Raw genomic sequence first — 23,682 nt, forward strand, 5'->3', positions numbered from 1 at the left:
CGATATACTTATTTACTCCCGCTCTCGACCCGCTCACGTTACCCATGTCTCCATCGTCCTCCAACGCCTACGCCAACATAAACTATACCTGAAACTCGAGAAATGCCAGTTTCACCAATCCACCATACAATTTCTGGGTTATATCATCTCTTTCAACCAAGTTACCATGGATCAGGGGAAGGTGGAGGCGGTCCAGAACTGGTCACAACCCCATACGGTGAGGGAGATGCAGCGGTTTTTAGGATTTGCTAATTTCTACCGGCGCTTCATCGCTGGATTCAGCTCTATTGCAGCTCCCCTCACCGCCATGACTGGAAAAGGCTCGAGATCCCTGTCCTGGAATCCCGAAGCTCTCAAAGCTTTTGACCAGATGAAGCAAGCCTTCTGTACTGCTCCTACCCTACTTCTACCCGACCCAGACCTGCCTTTTCTCGTGGAAGTGGATGCCTCTTCGACCGGGGTAGGAGCGGTGCTCTCTCAGCGGCAGGGGAAGCCTCCTAGACTCCATCCATGTGCCTACTTCTCCCGCAAGCTATCCCCGGCGGAGTTAAACTACGACATCGGGAATAAAGAGCTCCTAGCCATCAAACTGGCTCTGGAAGAATGGCGACACTGGCTGGAGGGCGCGAACTATCCCTTCACCGTGATCACCGATCACCGTAACCTGGAGTACCTCAAAGAGGCCCGGAGGCTGAATTCTCGTCAGGCCCGTTGGGCACTCTTCTTCTCACGGTTCGACTTCAAAGTGACTTACCGACCTGGCTCGCAAAATGGCAAAGCTGATGCTCTCTCCAGACAACACTACGTCACCCCAGATTTAACCGAACCTGAACCAGTGCTTCCTCCAGCCCTGTTCGTCTGCCCCATCCAGTGGGCCCTCGACCGGGACATCGCTGAACTCCAACACCCTACTCCGCCGGGAGGTCCCGAGGGTAGGATCTTTGTGCCATCCGAGCTCCGCACTACCCTCGTGGACTCTGCTCATTCTGTTCCGGGATCAGGACACCCAGGCAGACAGCGCACCCTCTCGCTCATCTCCGCCCGATACTGGTGGCCTGGGATGACTCAGGACATCGCCCGATTCGTCAAAGGATGCTCAGTCTGCGCCATCGCAAAGACACCACGTCGCCTGCCGGAGGGAAAACTACTCCCATTGCCCATACCCCAACGACCGTGGTCTCACCTCGCAGTGGACTTTATCACCGACCTGCCCCTGTCTGACACATTCACCTGTATCCTGGTGGCAGTGGATAGGTTCTCCAAAGCATGCAAGTTGATTCCCCTCACTCAGCTCCCCACTGCACTAGAGACGGCTGAGGCCCTGTTTACCCATGTGTTTCGCAATTACGGGCTTCCTGAAGACGTTGTGTCAGACAGGGGTCCCCAATTCATCTCCCGGGTCTGGAAGGCCTTCTTCGGAATACTGAACATCTCGGTGAGCTTGACCTCCGGATATCACCCTCAGGCGAACGGCCAGGCTGAGCGGAAGATACAGGACATCGGGAGGTACCTGAGATCATACTGCCATACTCACCAACACAGCTGGCACCGTTTCCTACCCTGGGCGGAGTACGCCCAAAACTCCCTTCGACAGACCTCAACCGGTCTCACCCCGTTTCAGTGTATCCTAGGATATCAACCTCCCCTGTTCCCCTGGTCTGGAGAACCCTCATCGGTGCCAGCTGTCGATCACTGGTTTCGGGAGAGCGAGAGGGTCTGGGACTCAGCTCACCACCACCTCCAGCAGGCTATCCGCAGGCAGAAGCTCCATGCGGACGCCCGAAGATCCCCAAACCCCCAGTATGCCCCAGGGCAACGGGTCTGGTTGTCCACAAGGGACTTACGCCTGCGACAACCCTGCCGGAAGCTGAGTCCCAAATACATCGGACCATTCCTCATCACTCGACAGATCAATCCCGTCACCTTCCGCCTCCAGCTGCCCAAACACTACCGGATCTCCCCCTCCTTTCACGTTTCCCTTCTCAAACCCTTTATTACTCCTGTTTCTGTTTCCTCTACAGACCCTGCTGTAACAACAGATCTGCCTCCTCCTCCACCACCTCTGGACGCCGCCCAACAGATCTTCAGGGTAGAGGAGATCATGGACTCCAGGAGACGGGGAGGTCACCTCGAGTACCTAATCAACTGGGAGGGCTACGGACCTGAAGAACAATCCTGGGTACCACGGATTGACATTCTGGACCCAGCACTCCTACGAGAGTTCCACCAAACCCATCCTGAACGTCCGGGTCCTCGACTTCGAGGTCGACCCCGTCACCCTGGTAGGTCCGCTGGAGCGGACCATGGAGGGGGGGGTACTGTAACGGTTTCAGCACCACCGGCCACGCCCCCCATGTCATCACCGCCAGCTCGCTTCACCCGTTCCCTCTCCCCGGAGTTTTGAACTCAATTTCCCAGCATGCACCACACATCCACCATTTTTGATTAGTCCACACCTGCATCACATCATCAGGACTCTATTTAAGTTTGCACCTTTTTGTTCTTCCCTGTTCAGTCTTGTTGTCTTCAAAGCAATTCTCTACCGCGATAAGTATACTTACCTGTTTTTGGATACTTACCTGTTTTTGCATACTTACCTGTTTTTTTTGGGATATTCCTGTTTTTGGATACTTACCTGTTTTTGGATACTTACCTGTTTTTGGATACTTACCTGTTTTTGGATACTTACCTGTTTTTGGAGATTTACCTGTTTTTTTTAAATAAACTCCTTTTTCTTATCTACCTCCGTGGTGTGCTCTCCGTCTACCAGAACCCTGACAGTTTGTATGTTTTTACAAAATTAATTATCAGACTTCTATTAAGAGGGCATTCCCCTAAAGCCACAGAGCCGACAATACATACATACTATGGATATCAAAATATAAAATAAATGGCCTGATAAAAGATCATAGGCCTATCTTTTATACAGTATATCCAACTGGGCTAAATTGATTAAATATTTATTTATTTTCAAAAAACATTGTCCGGACCTCCGTTTGGAAGAAAATATAAAGACCGGACCTCTTGGAACTTTAATTGAATACCCCTGCTATAGTGTGTCAGTATGGTTGACACAGCTACAACTTCTGCTAGATGGCCGAAATAACCTACAGGTTCAGGAAACTATTATATGAAAAGTTTTAGACACTTTTAAAAAAACATATTGATTTTATTTATTGATTAAATTAAGTTAAATATTTGGTGTGGTCACTCTATGCCTTTGAAACGAAAGTTTTAATATATTCATGCTCTCTCAGATTAATAGGTTCTATCTCAAGTTCAAGTAAGTCTATGTACTGAATGAGAGCGAATGTCTCCAATCCTGCTCAAACACACTTGAACTCACTAATCGAGGTCTTCAAGACTGCTCTAAATAGAGGCTGGAAATAGAATTGTGAAGTTGCTCTAAGGCTTTATTAGAATACGTCAAAATCATTGAAATTCCTTTTAGAAAGCATGGATGTTCATGGCAAATAGTCATTACCATAGCAACCCCTTCAATTCTTTGTTCACCTTGGTTTGGAGTTGACAGTCCGGCACTATAGCACAGATGAGTTTAGTCCTTCACCCGCATTAAATAAGTGAACTCCCCTGTGTGAATCCTGAGATGAGTTCAGCAGGTTGACACTGCAATTCTAATGGATATGAACATCTTGCTCACCTCCTGCATTGCAAGGAAGGGTTACGCATACATCTGTGGCTTCACGGTCCAAGAAAACCGCCAAAGGGAGTTTTGCATGGACTGCATCCATATTTTACTCCATGTGTGTCAGTAAAAACAAGCCTGTGGGTGTGTGCCTCTACATTGTCTGGAGAAGAATGGGCTGTTTTCTCTCCTGCAGATTTCATTTCCTCACTGTCAACCGGTGTGATGTCAGGCTCAGGTTTTTGAGCTCAGCTGCTTGTTTATGAAGCGACAAAGTGTGTGCAGATGGAGATGTATTGCTTTATCCCATTGATTGATGAAGCTGTAAAAGGCTGTGCTTTTTACAATAAGTAAGTTTGAAAGTTGCTTTGGATAAATGTGTGCTAAATGAATAAATGTAAATGTAAATTTGTTGGAGAAACAGATGTGAACCCACAGTATTGGTTTGTTCTATGTTGGGCATGTTGGGATACTTTATATATATATATTTTCTTGCTTGTAGTTCTTTCTACATATTGAGCTGAGATAGGAAGAAGTTTTGGTGGCATGTCGCAATAAGGTTGTATTCGTTAATATCAATAAATGCATTAACTAACATAAACGAACAATATAGTTTTTCAGCATGTATTAATCCTAATTAAAGTTAGTTAAAGGGATAGTTCATCCAAAAATCAACTTTGTGTGATTTTTTTGCTCACCCACATGACGTTAAACATGTTTAGAGAACTTCCGGCGTCTTCGGAGCACAAATAAAGATATTTAGGTGACACCCGAGCGCTTTCCAGGCCTCCTCATTGAAACCATGGTATCAGTTTTTGCCAAGGTCCAGAAAAGTACTAAAGACCACTTTAATGTCAATGCAGCTATTCACGTTAGTTCATGGTACATTATCTATTAACTAATGTTAACAGTTACAACTTTTCATTTGAAAAGGAATTGCTGAAATTAGTGGTCCAGTGTATGAAATGTAGTGGCATCTAGCGGTGAGGTTGCGAATTGCAACCAACGGCTCAGTCCACCCCTCCCTTTCGAAGCACTACGACGGCTGACACAGGACAAAGATTTCATCAGGTTTTTGCTTTATTTGCCAAAAAAGATAACATACTTTAAACACGCTCTGTAGGACTACAACGTGGCGAATTCTATGTAAGAGGACCCGCGCTGTAAATAGAAATAGCACATTGTAAGGTAATAAAAACATAATGCTTCATTATGTAAAGTCTTTATACACCTCTGAAGACATAGTTTTGTAAATTATATTGCATTTCTGTCAATTACAAAAAAAAATAACACACTGGACCTTAAACATGAACTAAGATTAATAAATGCTGTCGTTCATTGTTAGTGAAAAAATTAACTAATTGTTATTAAATAAAACCTTATTGTAAAGTGTTAGCAAAGTATTTTAACACCGAAACATGACAAACCTTTGAGTTGATGAGTGCGTGTTTAATAGACACATGAAAAATGTCTTTAACCAAAGGATAAAAAACAGGCAATAAAGTGTTTATAGTTTCCCTGTTGTAAATTGCACCTCATAAAAACACACAGCTGTTCGCAGCAATGAAGATAAATGGACATTTGTACGATTATAAAAACCCAGAATGCCAAAAAGGTCTTTAGTCAATTCTCCCAGAATTCCATTAACACCTACTTTAATACTCCAGTCATGTTCAAAACTCGGCATACATCTAATGCGTCGCCAGAATATTGTGCTGCTGTCTTTTTCTCTCACGCTTTCTATTGTCAAGCCCTGTGGTACCACAGATTTAATTCCACTTCTGTACACTGTCACTCACACCCACTCTGCCTCATTGAACTGTAACCAACACCTCATTCAGTGCTTCCACTCCTCAAAGCCACTGTGATGTGTGAGCGTGGAAGCCTTATATTCCTTCTGGCAGAAAGTAAATGTTCTGTCATCAATCATCGACCGAGAGACGCAGCCAGAGTAATGTTTTACTGTCAGAGCCACTTGGGATATTAGGCTAATAGAATGGGTTTTATTGTACTTCCTAGCGCACACAATGTTTTTAGTAAGTGTTGATAGATTTTCACCTGCAGATGATACGTGACACATATTTAATTTACCCTCTGTGTTTGACTTATTTCTGTGCCTTACAAATGAGTTGTATTATGAGCACGGGTTTATTTTGGCCGGGGGGTGGACGGGACAGTTGTTGATGAATGTGTTGTAAGCAAGTAAAGATTGCTGTTTTTCAGTCTGTCAAAGAGATTAGGAGAAATTTCATGTTGCCGAACATACTGACTGAATCTGACATTAGATTTCATAATGTGAGCACATAGCAGGCTTATGTAGTTTGTTCTAAAGTCCTTATTAGGGTTAGGACACAAAACCAATGCAAGACAGTGGGGACCAATGGTTTTCTGTTACCAACATTCTTCAAAATATCGTCTTTTGTGTTAAAGGACCAGTGTGAAATATTTTGGAGGGTCTATTGACAGAGATACAATATAATATACATGTCTTCAGAGGTGTATAGAGACCTTACATACAGTTACGTTTATGCATTTGGAAGACGCTTTTATCCAAAGCGACTTACATTGCATTGTATTATACATTTTGTTATTTGACTATATGCAATCCCCTGGGATCCAGCCCATGACCTTGGCGTTGCTAGTGCCATGCTCTAACCACTGAGCCACAGGAAAGCAATTATGTGTTATGTTTTTATTACCTTAGAACGAGATATTTCTATCTACATACACCACGGGTCGCTTGCATGGAATTCGCCATGTTTTGTCAGCCTCTGTAAAGCTTCGAAAAAAATGTGTTGTTGCAATTCACAACCTCACGGCTGGATGCCGCTAGATTTTACTGACTGGTCCTTTAAGTCAGTTAGTCGGACTTTCTGGTATACAGAGTACAGATGAAGCACTAATCCCAGTCACACATACAACAGGGTCCAGTACAGCATCCGATTCAGACGTGATTAAAACAAAGCTTTTCAAAATAAAATGAAATCATTTATTTACAAATGAATTGCTTCAGAATAGCGCTAGCACATTTGCATTTTGTTCTTGGCAGACTAGGCAGCAGCAAAAAGCTGTGCTGTGATTTAACAGGTCTTTGTCAGTATATTCCACAGATATCAGTGCTGTTCTGCTCTTTGTGTGCCAAACAAAAGATTATCAGCGCGAGACCAATCTTCAAAACTGCACTGGATGCCCATCAGAATACATCATGATGGCTTTCAATTGCTAAGTTTCCATTTTTCCAAGCAGGAATATAAAGACTGTTTTATAAGAATATGTGATCACATATAAACATTGAAATGAGAGTTTGTAAGGGATGTATGGCTGATATGTGTGCAAAGAAACAGAAGTTATCTGTCGGTCCTCTTGAGAACTTGATTCTGATTGGTTATTTGATCAACCTGTGGTGCATTTCCTTAATGATAACTGACTGACTTCTATTCTAGTTTATCATTCACTGTAGTCTCTCTCTCTACCTTTTTCATATAGCATGTCCTTCTGGATTCTTCAAAGCATCTCAAGGGGACCAGCTATGTCTCCAGTGTCCATTCAACAGCCGCACTATCAACGAGGGGGCCATCAACTGCGTCTGCCGCAACGGATACTACCGAACGGATTCTGACCCTCTTGAGATGCCCTGCACCAGTATGTCATTCTTCCAAAGTGTAGTGTTTTTAAGTCTCTCCGAAAATCAAAACGGGAGACTTGCTTTGATGCAGAACATCCAGACAATTTCGACCATCTTCAGATCTCTCAGAAACATGAAGCAGGAGATTGATATAGAGTGTTCTTTAGCATGTAGCGAGGTGTTTTTGTGAAGCTCCCTCTTTGTGTGGTTGTCCTTTTAAGGGGTTTCCGTTAAGTGCGGCAAAAGAAAATGAGTGGGTAACTTGCGGAACAGCAAGAAAACGCCCCATTGAGATTTGCATAATGCTTTATTCTGTAGGGACGGTGGGCATTTGTTGAATGGTGGAGAAGTGTTCCACATTGTCAGCACTCCGAACTGCCTCACTGTGTCCAGATTAGAGGGAGGAGAAAGTGCTTCCCTTTCACTCGTGTTTTACATTACAATGAAGCACTTTTCCTTTCATCCCTTGTCATTACCCATTATGAAATTATTACTTTAATGTGGCTTGTTAGAAAGCGGAGATGACTTTGATCCAGGCTCTTTTTTTTAAGGGAACTGTGATAATAGGCTAATGAATAAGCGAGAATTGGATCGTAAATGCGTAAAGACGCTAGGCACTTAACATGAGCTTAAGTCAGCAGCCGGGTAAACTGCACAGGGCAAAAATACACGGAACTCATAAAGTTATTTTATATTATTTCATATTGCATGAATTCAATTTTCAGTCCCAAGTGTTTAGTCTCATCTTTAGTTAAAGGTCCAGTGTGTAATTTTTTTAGAGGATCTATTGACAGAAATGCAAAATAATATACATAACAATGTTTTCAGAGGTGTATAAAGACCTTACATAATGAAGCATTATGTTTATATGACCTTAGAACAAGCTATTTATATCTACAAACAACGTGGGTCCCCTTGCATAGAATTCGCGATGTTGTTTCTACAGTAGCCCTAAACGGACAAACTGCTCTACAGAGTTTGTTTTGTAAATACGTTACGAAAACGTGACGACATCTTAGTCCTGCGTCAGCCACCGTAGTGCTTCGAACGGGAGGGGTGAGCGGTGGACTGAGCCGTTGGTTGCAATTCGCAACCTCACCATTAGATGCCGCTAAAATCTACACATCGCTCCTTTAAAAAAATATAGAAATCTTTAATGAGACAGTATGGTTTGGTTTTCCACAGCCGTGCCCTCTGCACCCCAGAATGTGATCTCCAGTGTGAACGAGACCTCTCTGCGTCTGGAGTGGGAATCTCCTAAGGAGAGCGGTGGACGGGAAGACGTGGTCTACAACATCATCTGCAAGAGCTGCGGCTCCGGTCGAGGGGCCTGCACCCGCTGCGGCGACAACGTGCAGTTCGTGCCCCGCCAGCTGGGCTTGACTGAGCCCCGGGTCCATATCACCGACCTGCTGGCCCACACTCAGTACACTTTTGAGATCCAGAGTGTGAATGGAGTTTCTGATCAGAGCCCCTTCTCACCTCAGTTTGCCTCCGTAAACATCACCACAAACCAGGCTGGTAAGAGAACAGTAAACACAATTTATGGTTTGAGACACAAGTGTGTGTAAATAAGCAGTTTTCAAAGCAACAACGAAAACAAATGTTACTGCACATGCATGCTTTTGTGGCCCAAACCTAACTTCCGGTACACATCTGCAAAGAACATCTCTGGAGATTATTTCTGATAACAAGCAAAATAAATAACAAGTAAATTACATTAGCTAGCAAGTTCAAAGTATTTCTAGACTGTATTATTTTGGGTGACCAGTAGAAGAACCGTTACTTGGCTAAACTTAAAGTGACACGACCCATTCATCAAATTGTTTATTTAATTAAATGTATATAGAATAAAATTCAACAAATAGTTTATTTGATACGATTATTACACAATAAAATATTAATACAAATTTAGATGAATTTTAATTAAATAAAATATAAATAGTTATATTATTAACCACTAGCCAGACCCATCAACAAACAGAGACCGAAGTCAGGCGCGTTCGTCTGATGAAACGTCTATAAGCAGGTATTTCCCTCGTTCCCTGTTTAATATTTTAAGAGATTTTGCCTGGTCATTTTTCTAGAAAGCTGCTCCGGGTATCTTCTGTTTTATAGTATTCCGTCAGGAAACTGATGTGTTGGCATCTTTCTAGCTCCACCTGCTCAAGTTTCCCATATTCCCTGGTTTTTATCCGAGATCTGAAAGCTACTCCACAGCATTCATCATATTGTGCTGTTCGGGATTTTAAATGTCAGTAAAAAAGAGTGGGTTCAAAAGGAACATAATAGTGTTTAATAGAGCATTTTAATGAGAGCCGTGCCCCCGGCTGTGCTGCAGTGAACTCGCTGGCCCTATCACTGCAGGCTGGGGCTCCACCGGTGAGCCTGTCAGTCCACATTACTACCTCACTGCTGCCATCATAAGACATAACTCTACCACACCACACAAAGAGAGAGAGAGACAATGCCAGAACCTGCTGGTCAGTCAGAGCCCAGACGTGAGCTCGGGAGCCAGTGGATTTACACAGCCCTCGGGAACTCTAAACGTCGTCTTGTGCGCAAGAATTTATTCATAATGTTGGCCTGAGAAACACAGCGAGATTTTAATAGAATAGATGACGTGCCCATGTCGAGTTAGGAACGCTCTTGAAATTTTGAATTGAGCAAAGGCAGTACAAGAATATTGGGGTAGTATTTCATTTTTAATCTTTTTGTTTGAATGTTTTTCTATAGTAGAATCACGTTAAAATAACTTTTGTATACCAAATGTCATAAGAATATTTCCGAAATTAGAAATATTTTGACTGTAGGGTTTATAGGCATGCACATTAATGTTTTCAAATCTCTAGTACCTTGTTTTACGCTGTGATCAGCTAGGAAATTCCTTTTATTCATTTGCCACAGTTATAATTCTTTTAGAGAAAAGATTCTGAGATCCTTTTCAGATGGAAACTCATAATCAGTTTCTCATATTCTCAAGAATACCACAAGGACATCAGAATTTATATTTTTGTCAGAGAGCGAGAACCATTTGTGTTTCTCATAAATCACAGTCAAAGAGAGCAGGCGAATGATGAAGTAGCTCTTATTGTTTGGAAAAGTGATCACCTCATGAAATCAAGAGAACTTTTTTCATACATATAATAGCTCTATTGACTTTATAACTGCATAGCTGTGGTGCACTCATTCCAGACGTTCTGAGGTTTCTGCTCTTCAGCATTAGAAACTGTGTTCCATTAAACAAGAAGTCATGTTTGTTTAAAGCGGCCGTGCAATGGTGTGTCATGCATTTTTACTTCTTTACAATGTTAAACGTGCCGTCTTCTCATGCTTAACATGGTCAACTTGTCAAAAGACAAGAGTTGGGCGTATTACGTAGTATTTCTGTGCTCGATACACTCCCCCAGCGATCATACAGGTTTCGGAAAGTTTTTTTTCGAACATATAAAACTGTTTCGTAACAATTTTTCTTAGTCCCTTGTTGGACAATTCTCCCGGAAAAGCACGCGGCAGCAAGGAGACCAGGAGAAGGAGCATGCGCAGACGTCACTTTCACTTGTGTGCAGGAGAGAGAGGTGAAGTTCAGGTGTTTGTTTGTTCACTGCATTTGGGTGATGAATGTTATATAAACAGTGGATATAAACTGGATTTGGAGATCGTTTGAAACTGATATATGGAGCCGTCCCAGCGCTAAAAGATGCCGGACATGAACCGCATGCGGTGAGTGAAACTGATGTCTGTGTTTTGTTGGCAATGTGTGCGCACGTGCTTTAGTTCAGCCTGCCCCTCCCCCCCGCACGCGCCGTATGCTTTCGGAAATAATCGTACAGCTGTATCTATCTCTTATAAATGTGATCAAACTAAATACTCTTCGAAGATACGAAGTATGCTATACTACTCTATAGGTACTCAAGATTAATATGAGATTGGCAGAAACCGCGTGTTACGGCCGCTTTAAAGCAATCAAATGTACTTGGAATGAATAAGATTCAAGGGCTAATGTAAGATTCTCGCGGCCATTTTTGGTCTAATGAACTTTAGTTTATATTTTCTGTGGCATTTTCCAGATCTTTTTGACCATAGTTAATAAATGAATCATTTCTCTTGGATGCCCATTTTAAAGCATGTCAAATTAGAAAGTTTGAACATAATTTTAGTTTGTCCTTTAAAGGGATAGTTTACCCCGAAAGTAAAATTATTTCTTCATTTTTTCACCCTCATGTCATTACTGACTTTCCTCTGCAGAACACCAAAGGAGATATTTTGAAGAATGTTGGTAACCAACACTGGCCTCCATTGACTTCCATTGTTTGGACACAAAAAACACTGAGACTGACATTTCTCAAAACATCTTCTTTTGTGTTCCACAGAAAAAAATCATACAGGTTTTGACCAACATGAGAGGGAATAAATGAAGAGAATTTTATTTTGGGATGAACTATCCCTTTAACAATGGCCAGGTCCAGATAGAATCTACAAACCTGTTTTGCATCTGTACGTGTATTTTGGAGGAAAATCTGCAGGATGGATTAAAATGATTACGACCGTCTTTTCTGCAGCTGTACGCATAAACAAATTCCACGAAATATTTAATAACCACAAAAATGACAGGAGGGACCTTTGTGAACTTTGTGAATGATTTGTTCTCTACTTTTCTAGAAATCTGCAGAGCTTTCTGATCAGATCTCAAGCTGGTTATGACCCAGAATGCAACACTGTCAGTAGATCTTAACATTTTAATTTGCAATTAATGGGCGTTAAAGTGTTGCACATGTCTGACAAATTGAATTTCGTAATTGTTTGAAATGGTTCATCCTCTTTTTGAAGCGCTAGTCTAATCTCATCTGTCATTTCCAGTCTTTTTTGGATGGTTCTCTCCAACATACGCATAAGCACACATGGCTCACCCGTCGTCCTCAAACAGCATTGTCCAATTCAATGCTGTAAATCAAACGAAATGGCTCGTTCAGCTCTTTGAAAATAACGCGTGGAACAATAAAGTAGAAGATTGAAGTTTACAGTGATACTGACAGGGTAAGACGTATTTTACACAACATATTCATGTGCTCTAAATCAGCAGGTGCTGTAAAAAGTGCATACAGGAACAACAAGCCTGTGAACTCTACAGGCAATTAACCATCAATTTTATGTCATCTCTGTAACCTCTTTCAAGGATCTAACATTCATCATTAAACAGAAATGGCACATGTGAAAGAGCACAATTGTCTTTTCAAAGTATTAAAATACTCATAAAACATAATGGGTAACACAATGTGAATGGTTTTATCACACATTTTTGGGGATTCCCAATTCGGCTCATAAACAGGATCACTTTTCATCTCACAAAGAAATGGAGTGTGCCAGGAGCAAACCTCATGTCCTCTACTGCCCACTACAGCTGCGGTTAAAGCGTGTTCACGGCACCGACTGGCTTTAAAGCAGCATAATTTGTTTGATCTTTAAACCACAAGTGCAGTTTAACCACCAACTATAGTGTTTGCCAGTTTTCACGCTTGTCTCCTCTTCTTTGAGCTAGTAAATGATAATGAAGTGTTACAAGGCTTTCCAGAGTCCGCCTGGAGCTGTAGATGATATAATGGCTCCTCTATACCCCAAAACTATAACCCGATGCCAGAAAACATTAAGTTCTGTGTGAAAGCCAACAAGTTTGTAAGCTCGAGCTGCAAAAACAGACACTGATATACCGAATGTTCTTCTGACAGTTCTATGCTTTGTGCTTGTGATCCTGTGGTGCATTATGGGAAATTTGTATGCTGCTGCCGTGCCTTCCAGATGTCGGTGCAAAAGCAGTGAACTTTCTTTGTGTTCATTATGTAAACTACGCCTGAATAGAGAACCGCTCTAAAATGGTTATGCTCTCACAAACACAATGCTTTATTTTGACGGTCTGTATTATGAGGTAATTCTCAAATGAACTGCTTTGCGTATCCAGCTGTATTTATTTCTCGTGTTTTTCCTCTCTACAGCTCCATCTGTTGTGTCCATCACGCATCAGGTCAGTCGGACTGTGGATAGTATCACATTGTCCTGGTCCCAACCAGCCCAGCCCAATGGAGTCATTTTGGATTACGAGCTGCAATATTATGAGAAGGTGAATGACATATTATAACTCTTCCCTCGAAAAATAAAATTGTTTAATGAAGTGAATTAAAATGATCATTATGTAAGTGTGTGTTAGTCTGGATCTTGATTCCATATTTTTATAGTCCCAACAGATGAATTAGTAAACTTCCATTTTGAAAATTTAAATGAATTGCAAGCAATGAAATTAAAGGGACGGTTCACATCAAAATTCTGTCTTCATGTATACACCCTCAAGTTGTTCCAAATGTGTATACATTTCTTTGTTCTGTTAGGAAAAATTGCTTTATACATTTCTTCGCTCTGTTGAACACAAAAGAAGATATTTTGAAGAATATAGGAAAGCAAACAGTTCTGGGGCACTTTTGACTACCATTGTAATGTTTCCTACTATGGTAGTCAATGGTGGCCAAGAACTGTTTGGTTACAAGCATTTTCTAAATATCTTTCTTTGTGTTCATCAGAACAAAGAACTTTATACAGATTTGGAACAACTTCAGGGTGAGTAAATAACGACTGAATTTTTTGTTTGTGGGTGAACTGTTCCTTTAAGTTCTGACAAAAAGTTCAAGAATTTCCTAGAGGAAATAAAACTTGTTCAGCTTTCTTTAAAATAAGCCATAATATATAGTAGAAACGAAGCATTTTATTGTATCGTTTGCAGTTATTTATTGTACAATTTTCCCTATTGCAGAATACGGCCGAGTCAAACGCCTCACTTCTGCGAAGTCAGACTAACACAGCTGTTATCCGCGGCCTGAAGCAAGGAACCATCTACGTGTTTCAGGTGCGGGCCCGCACAGTGGCAGGCTTTGGGCGCTTCAGTGGAAAGATGTATTTCCAAACAATGACTGAAGGTATTTGACTTTGAGACATCTGAGACTTTTGAGATCATTTAACGGGGTAGTTCACCCAATAATGAAAATTCTGTCATCATTTACTTAACCTCTTTTCAAACGTGTTTGCCTTTCTTTCAGAACACAAAAGAAGATATTTTGAAGAATGTTGGTAACTGAATAACGGCGGTACTTATTCACTTGCATTGCTTTTCTGTCCATACATTAGAAGTGAATGGGTGACGCCGTTGTTTGTTTACCAACATTTTTCTAAATATCTTCTTTTGTGTTCTGCAGAAGAAAGTAAGTAATACAGGTTTGAAATGACAAGAGGGCGAGTAAGTGATGACAGAATTTTCATTTTTGGGTGAACTATCACTTTAATGCATTAAAGAAACTGGTGCACGGTACGTTCTGTAATTCACTAAAAGTTTCAACAGTCAGTTTGATCAGTTTCCACATTCTGGCACGTATTGCTTTTTTTTACGAAATGGCATCAGCTAGAGATGTGTGTGCCAAGGGCAAAGCCAGAAACATGTTTCGTTGGCCAAGTCATGGCGGCATGCTCTTCATTCCCAATGTAGCTACATTTACTTGGAATGCTCGTTTGTAAGCAAAATATAAATTTGACAGCAGAGGCACTTGGACACTTTAGTGTAGATTTGTATTTAGTGGGCACTAATGCAAAGGAATCTGTGGAATACTTGACAACACACATAAATTGAATGTTGAATGTAAATATGTATGTGAATGTAACACTTGTGAATTTCTGTGTATAAGAAAACTATGTACAGTAGCTATGTAAAGGAACACCTCCCTAAAATAAGTCGACCAATCAGATTAAAGAATTCATTTTAAGGCCAATTGTGACATTGTGACAACTTGTCTATCTGCTAATTCCCAACATGACAGTTCATCTCTATGTTTAACATCATTTTGTAGTAGAAAGTGATGCACATAGTTTGTTCTTGCTTGAAGAGAAATTATTCTTAGGAAGAGACTTCTTGCTGATTGCAGTGCTTTTTATGCACATTTTAAAAAGGAAATTACACTTTACGGTAAGGGTACATGAATGATCATGAATTCAGGCATACATTCATGCATGGACTAAACATTACTTGACGCATTAATACCTCATGAATTGGATCATGTTTTGTTTTTGTTTTTCTCTATGAACAATCTTTCCGACCTGATTCTGTGTCTACCCTGTCTGTGTCTGAAGAGGAATATAACTCCAGCCTGCAGGAAAAACTGCCCCTTATTATTGGCTCGGCTGCTGCTGGCGTTGTTTTTCTCATCGCTGTGGTTGTGCTCATTATCGTCTGTAATCGGTAAATCTTGTCGGTAATCCAGGAATACACAAAATATTTCGAAACCACATTTTTTTCGTTCCATCTTTCATTAACCATGATGAAAGATTCAGAATTAAAAGGGTATATTAAAAGCTACATTTTTTTTCTTATTTTTCTGTGTGTGACTCAATAGCAGAGGCAGTGACAGGACAGATTCAGAATACACAGACAAACTTCAGCATTACACCAGCGGCCACAGTGAGTAACCATTAAATACCTCACCTAACCTCTCCCACTCATAGCAAACACGTCAGTACAATAGATCAGACTGACTGCTTAATATTTCCTCGGCTCTTAATAAACAAGACACTCCAGTCATTAAATGAGAAGAGCAGACTGCTGCTCAGCACGTGTAAACACACATTTAAAACGCCAGAACGCATCAGTCACAATTTAAACATGTTTACCATGTACCGACACCATGCTTTCAACTACATTATAATGGAACGAGACCATATGGCAATGGTAAAATGTGCACTTAAGATTCACCAGCATCTACAGACACACAGAAAGCATCATTTCTGTTTCATGCCCTCTCCCAGAAGGTAAATCACTTGCGTGATGAATTCGACTTTTCTCTACTAAATCTATTTATCTACTTATTTATTGTTTACTTTGAACTAACTAAAACATGAATCTGTCCTATTGGTCACAACATTTCCAAATAATTGAGTTGTTTCATAAAATGCATTATCTAAAGAACAAAATCTGAAAATAGCTTTATTATTTGTTTGTTTAGAATGATTAACCTCATCCTTATGTCATTGTTGCATTGTAGATAGATGTATAATTAAGTTTTTTCTTAAAGGGATAGTTCACCAAAAAATGACAGTTCTGTCATCGTTTATTCAAAACTATTATATGACTCCTTCTTCTGTGGAACACAAACAAAGATATTTTGAGAAATGCATCCATATAATGGAAGTCAATGGGTGCCAAAGATGTTTGGTTCTTCAAAATATCTTCTTTTGTGTTAATTCTGCATAAGAAAGATAGTCATACAGGTCTGAAATGACATGAGGGTAAATAAATGATGACAGAATTTTCATTCTTGAATGAACTATTTCTTTAAGTTTAATATACTGTTTATTGCAGTCTTTTTGTTTTTGAGGAAGCGTGTAGTGATTTGGTATTTTGTCCTGTGTCTTAAAGATCCATGGACATAGAATTATTACAGTATAGCTTATTTATTTTTGTTGCGTAAACTGCAGCTTCCGTTTCTCTTTCCAAGTGGCTCCAGGAATGAAGATCTACATCGATCCTTTTACATATGAGGACCCCAATGAGGCTGTGCGCGAGTTCGCCAAAGAAATAGACGTGTCCTGTGTGAAGATCGAACAAGTTATTGGTGCAGGTGAATATCACAACAAGTAGAAATATTTCAGTACACAGACTGTGGCATGTGAAAAAATTAACAGCAATTTTTCTAAAGCCTGGGACTCTCTGGAAGTCACAACCTTCAGTAAACCAGACTGCTAATGTGTTTACATTCAGCTAAATGAGTTCTATGTTAAATATCATTATAGCTGTAATCCACTGCGCGTGTTTTGTTTTTGTCTGTTAGGTGAGTTTGGAGAGGTATGCAGTGGGAATCTCAGACTTCCTGGGAAGAGGGAGTTTCTGGTGGCCATTAAGACTCTGAAATCAGGCTATACTGAGAAACAGCGACGGGACTTTCTGAGTGAAGCCAGCATCATGGGACAGTTTGACCATCCCAACATCATTCACCTGGAAGGAGTGGTGACCAAGAGCACCCCGGTTATGATCATAACGGAATTTATGGAAAACGGATCGCTGGACTCATTCCTTCGAGTATGTGTTTTGTCTCTTCATGGATATAAAAAACTCTATTTAAAGTGATAAAGTGATAGTCAAAAATAAAAAAATCTTCCATCATTGAATTACTCTCATGTTATAACAAACCTGTATGACTTTCTTTCTTCTGCAAAACGCAAAAGAAGATATTTTGAAGAACGTTGGTAATCACACAATATTGGCCTCCATTGACTTCCACTGTGTGCACACAAAACCACTGAGACATTTCTCAAAATATCATCTTTTGTGTTCCACAGAAGAAAGAGTCATATACAGGTTTTGAACAACATAAGGGTGAATACGTCCCTCTAAGGGGGCCCGGGTCCCATTGGGTCGGGTCCAGATGTGTGTAAGTAGAGGCACAGCTAAACAGAATAGTTTGAAAGTTCAGATGCTTTGCCACGGGACTCAGAACTAAAACAGCTCATTTGGCCATGTTAAAAATCCTTTTCATTTTCAGAGAGAGCTATACATGCATCTGTATCTATATGCACATGTGTATGTAATATATCAGTTTTGTGTTTTCTTTTTCATCATAGCAAAATGATGGCCAGTTTACAGTAATTCAGTTGGTTGGCATGCTGCGCGGCATCGCAGCTGGCATGAAGTATCTCTGCGACATGAATTATGTACATCGCGATCTGGCTGCCCGCAACATCCTGGTTAACAGCAATCTAGTCTGCAAAGTATCCGACTTCGGGCTCTCCCGCTTTGTGGAAGATGACACATCCGATCCCACATACACAAGCGCTCTGGTGAGAATGTTTAATACGCGGCTTATTGCGTGCATGCTTGCTCAAGACTTAACACTAATGCATTGTGTGTTCAGTTCCTGTACTCGCTAACTAAATTCAGCATCCATGCAGGGAGGGAAAATTCCAATACGATGGACAGCTCCCGAAGCCATCCAGTACAGGAAGTTCACCTCCTCCAGCGATGTGTGGAGCTATGGCATTGTGATGTGGGAGGTCATGTCATATGGAGAGAGGCCGTACTGGGACATGAGCAATCAAGACGTATGAAATAAATACTGAATATCTGTAAAATTATATTTTAAGGTCTGCTTTTAATATCAGAGTAAGCAGTGTTCATGAAGAGTGGGATTAGGTTGCCCCCTAGTGGGCAAGTAATGCGTGAACACTATCTGTTGGCCCATAGAAAAATGTCTGGTTTTAGTGTGGCTTTACACTGCTGTTGTCACTTTATCTGGTGATTTTTCTACACTTCAGGTCATAAATGCAATCGATCAGGATTATAGATTACCTTCTCCTATGGACTGTCCTAATGCACTACATCAGCTAATGCTGGACTGCTGGCAGAAAGACAGAAACAACCGTCCCAAATTCAGTCAGATTGTCAACACTCTGGATAAAATGATCCGTAATCCTGGGAGCCTGAAGGCCACCACCCCACTCTCTTCAGGGTAAGATGTTTATTCTGAGGCAAAACTGAAGTAAATTCAGCACAGGTTAGAACTGCATTTGATAAAATAAGTTATAAAAAGATTTAAAAAAAAGATATTTAATATATCGCTGATGTCTTTCAGAAACCTCGTATATCCATATTTGTTTTTTGTTTATTTTTTTGCAATATATTATTATTTTTAGTCACCCTTTATGTACGTCACAGGGTTTTGCAAATATCTAGCCAATAAAAAGTATTAAAAAGTGCTTGTCAACTTGTCAAAACTTCGTTTTGGTAGGACAGCAACGATATGTAATATAACGAAGAATGACTGTAATACATAAATAAACATATTTTGTGTTTATGGTACAGTAAGGTAGGTCTGAAAGAAACATAAAAAGCTTCATTTTTTTTGAAGAAAGCTTCAGTTTTGTTTAAAATGTTAGTTGTTTTGGTTGTGGTGTATTTTTCAAAATGTATTTTCTTTGCATTGTATTTTTCATACTAATTAAATATTGATATATGTCCACAGAAAATATTAAGAGACCACTCTAAAATTATTTTCAAATTTTTAGAATTTACTGTTTCTAGGTACGTGTTTAAATGATCCTTTTACTTTAATTCTGTGAACCAGTGACAATATTTCCCCCGAATTCTGAATAATTTATGTGCAGAAAATTAAAACTGAACAAATAACAAAAAAAGATGCCATATTTGCAGATCTTCAATCCTGTGTTTAAACAACATGTTTTTACATTAGTATAATGTTAGTTATATTACATATACATAATGTATTTTTGAATCAGTTCAAAAATGAATATTTGATAGAAAAAGACAACTTTCATGTGTCTTTGCATTCTCTGTCTTTCACATTGGGTGGCTTTGTCATTTTGAAGTTTGTTTCTGTTTCAACAAACATTGATTGGACTGGAACTGTCACAATACATGCAAAAAAGTTGATCAAAGGCAAATCTGGAGTGGGCTTTTAATTAAATATGCTAATATACTTATGGTCTGTGCTAATATACTGTATAATGGTCTTGTGTCTTTGTATGCTTCATAGTATACATCTACCTCTGCTGGACCGCAGCACACCGGACTTCTCCAGCTTCAGCACAGTGGATGAGTGGTTGGATGCCATTAAAATGGGCCAGTACAAGGAGAACTTTGCCAACGAAAACCTCACCACCTTTGAAGATGTATCTCAAATGACCATGGAGTATGTTTCCATTATTGTCTTCCTGTTGCTCATTTCATTACTGAATTACAGGACCAGATGCTCCGGGCACCGGAACCCTGTTACCATAAATCAGATAGTCTTGTCTGCTCATTGTGACATTACACGGCTGATTCTCTAATGTCCTTTGTCTGTCCTCACAGTGATATCCTGAGGGTGGGAGTGACATTAGCCGGCCACCAGAAGAAGATTCTTAACAGCATTCAGATGATGCGGGCGCAAATGAACCAGATCCAGTCTGTGGAGGTTTGACTCTTCAGAGCGGAGGTTGGGACCAGTCTGTGCGTACGGGACCCTCGAACCGGTTCTCCTCAGAAAGACACTCCACGTGTCTAGCAGTAGTCTCTTTCTCTGGGGAGGATCAAGAATGGGTGTCCAAAAGGGAAAGAAACATTCCCACAAAGCCTTCTTGCACATCGTGTTCCCAGTAAACCACCAGCACGCTATAAGCAAGCTTTCCAAGTCTTTCCAAAGGCCAGTTTTTCTAAACATTTAACAAGTGTCATTCTGGCTGCATTTACATGCAAGTCTATATTCCAGTATTATCTGTTAGTTCAGTTTCATATAAGGCGCACTGTTTCATATTCAACATATGACATGTGAAGTCTTTTAGTTGTTTGCTGAAGGCCAATCATTTTCCCACAAAGTATTCTATGGAAAATGCTTTTAAGTATTTATTAATGTATTATTTACTAACCATTTAAATGGATAGTTCTGTCACCATTTGCTCATGTACATTTCTTTGTTCTGTTGAACACAAAAGATATTTTGAAGAATGTAGAAAAGGCACTATTGCCTAGTTTTTTCCTACTAAGGTAGTCAATAGTGCCCCAGAACTGTTTGGTTACAAACATTCTTCCAAATATCGTTCTCTGTGTTCAAAATGTATATAGATTTGAAACAACTTCTGGGTGAGTAAATGATGACAGAATTTTTATTTTTGGGTGAACTGTTCCTTCAATAAGAAAATTTCAATTTATGGAGGCCACAAACTCTATTTTATTGATTACCTCAAAGTCACCTGACGAGAAAAGTGCACCTATTATACTATAAATAGCATAGTGGAACAAAATAGAAGATATTTTGAGATGTTCAGTGATTTTGTGTCCAAACAGTGGAAGTCAATGGGAGCCAATGTTGTTTGGTTATCAACATTCATCAAAATATCTTATTTTGTGTTCTGCAGAGGAAAGAAAGTCATACATGTTTGAAATGACATGAGAGTGAGTAAATGTTAAAATAATTTACATTTTTGGCTGAACTGTTCCTTTAAAAGTTTAGTTCCTAAATCTTTATTGGATATTACAGTAATAAACGCATGCAGAACAGGGATGGATGAGGCATGTAAATGTAGCCACTTTCATGCATTATTTCATGCTATTTCTTTGTCGTTTGTTTTTCTCATTTATTTTTACTATGATTTGTAGGAGAATCTGGCCTTTAAATTAACCAGGTGAAGTTACATATATTTAGGGCATATGTTCCTTTTTTTACATAGTTGGAATCTAAACCACATTTGTAACTTAAATGCGATTTGTTAACGATAAATGCGATTTGAGCGATAAAAATGTCCCTGTGTGCATTTGAAATGAACTGTGGACTAACAGCACAGATGAAAGGAAAATCAATTATGCATGTGTGAAACTCATGTATGCTGAGAAATGATCCATATAACGGATCTTGAGCTGGCAGTACAAGCCAGTATGAAGACTATTACAGAAATTCAGTTATTATTAGACCAATACTGGTTCAGTATGTGTTTTGTATAAAATATCGTCATATTTCTTATTTTCGTCATGAGGTTTATTTATTTGTACTTTTTAACATCATTTCATTGCAGTTTGTTATGTAATCACGTAGTGCAGTGTTGTACTGCAGTTCATGTGTTCTTGTCATGCACGTATATCAGAGGTCATATTCTGATCTTCCAGAGCCTGCCGACAGAACTTCACAATGGCGCAGACCGGATTTCACTTTGATGTTTAGTAACGTTACGTTTTATCCCACTGTGCATCTTAGTTAGAAGATGAATATTGCTTTTCAATTTTCAACATATCTTTTTTTGTCGTCCCTCACTGTTTTTCTTTTATGTTTTGATTGTTTCTTGTATTTATATATATCTGTATGTATTCATACATACATATAGATATAACAATAATTATGTATATATATAAATACTTGCTTCACACGCAAAAAGGCAGCTTATGAAACTAAAGAATGAGTTGAAACGAACCACATTTAGCAGGCTTAAAACACATGAAGGAACATTTTAAGATGTGTTTTAGAATAGGTTTAATACCAATATGTTCCCGTATCAATATAGTTTTTCCAGTTTTATCTGAATTCCAGTGGCGTGGTAAAGGTTATTTTGACAGTATGTACTCAAGTGTAACCATTTGAGCAGACCTCACTGATTACACTGCTGGGATTTTTGTACAAATTAACACATTTTTAACACATTCAGCATTGTTGTCAAGTACTTTACATAACACACGTTTGCTTGCTTGTTGTTTTCTGTATATACAGTAAATTGCAACACATGTGTACCCCAAATCCTGTCACGTTGACACTTTAACACTGTGACATCATCTCTCTCAAAGTGAATGTGCTTCCCTTTAGGTTGTTGACTGGTCTTCCACATCGAAACTCTTGTCCACATGTTCTTATGTTTAATTCATGTCTAGGTGTTTTGTTTAAATCTCTCTCTCTCAACACTAACATTTGAATGACTTTTGATTTATTCCTCTCTGATCACATTGCTTTTACCTGTCTGGTTTTACTCCGTGTGAAACACTCGACTGTGTTTTGACTTTGTAAAACTTTGCTCAAACTAACAACTTTCATTATGTGCCACTGACCACTGTATTGAAGTAAAGATCCGTCTCTGCATTCCGTGTTTTAATTTGACCTAAATTGTGCATCTTTTAAAAGAGCTGGGCAGCTATTTATATGTAAATCATAAAGCAAAGAATCATTTCTTATTCTTGTTTTGATTGAATTTACAGCATTGTAATCAAATAGCCCTGCATCATACCAGGCATCACTAAAAGGGAATTAACACAAAAATAACCAAAAGCTGTTTTATTTTCATTATGTGGCTTGTGGTGTTTTAAATATGTGTCATAACCGCGGTACACAGAGATTGGTAATGAAAAGGTTGTATGAAAAAATGTAAATATGTTAATATATATATAAAAAAACTCATGTATATCCTATTTCTTTGTTTTGTTATTATACAGTATATACTGTATTTTTAATTGTACTCTGTCAGATCATTCTTTCTCTTCCAGCCCTATAGTCGAAGAGATTTTTTTCTGCTATCAATATCTGACTGTGGAATGGGCCATGCACACGCATACAATGTTGTGCACACACTTTTATCTGTGTAAACCCGTCATACGCACACACGCTTGTCACACTGTCCGCCATGACCACTGTGAGTCAAGCAGGAGTCTCTGGATTTTGTATAAATGTACCTTTACTGTAACCCTGTGAATGATGTTACAGTTGAATAATTTGTAGTAATGCAATTGGTTTATTTTCTATGAAAGAACATTTATGACCCGAGATGTTTTTCTTCAATAAAATACGAAGCAAGGGGCAGTGCCATGGGTGAAGTTCAACGTGTTTTGTTTTTCACTGAACAGTGTTGCGAGTTTGCG

At 39.7% G+C, this 23,682-nt stretch overlaps 1 protein-coding gene across 3 annotated transcripts in view; it reads left to right on the forward strand.

The window, feature by feature from the left end:
- The window catches only part of ephb2a (eph receptor B2a), a 57,771-nt gene extending 34,147 nt beyond the window's left edge, over positions 1–23,624 (forward strand). The window contains exons 4-16 of one of the 3 annotated variants that reach the window (XM_057363404.1): positions 7,133–7,288; positions 8,457–8,792; positions 13,262–13,386; positions 14,071–14,233; positions 15,435–15,543; positions 15,698–15,762; positions 16,796–16,918; positions 17,129–17,376; positions 17,919–18,134; positions 18,246–18,395; positions 18,609–18,802; positions 19,847–20,002; positions 20,164–23,624. In XM_057363404.1, the coding sequence (XP_057219387.1) occupies positions 7,133–7,288; positions 8,457–8,792; positions 13,262–13,386; positions 14,071–14,233; positions 15,435–15,543; positions 15,698–15,762; positions 16,796–16,918; positions 17,129–17,376; positions 17,919–18,134; positions 18,246–18,395; positions 18,609–18,802; positions 19,847–20,002; positions 20,164–20,272 (2,150 nt within the window). In that variant the 3' untranslated portion in view covers positions 20,273–23,624. The remainder of the gene's footprint in view (positions 1–7,132; positions 7,289–8,456; positions 8,793–13,261; positions 13,387–14,070; positions 14,234–15,434; positions 15,544–15,697; positions 15,763–16,795; positions 16,919–17,128; positions 17,377–17,918; positions 18,135–18,245; positions 18,396–18,608; positions 18,803–19,846; positions 20,003–20,163) is intronic. The other 2 variants (XM_057363405.1, XM_057363406.1) reach the window with 2 other exon arrangements.
- Positions 23,625–23,682: the final 58 nt, after the last annotated feature.

Source organism: Triplophysa rosa, linkage group LG21, assembly GCF_024868665.1.
Source record: "Triplophysa rosa linkage group LG21, Trosa_1v2, whole genome shotgun sequence".
NCBI classification, from domain to species: Eukaryota; Metazoa; Chordata; class Actinopteri; order Cypriniformes; family Nemacheilidae; genus Triplophysa; species Triplophysa rosa.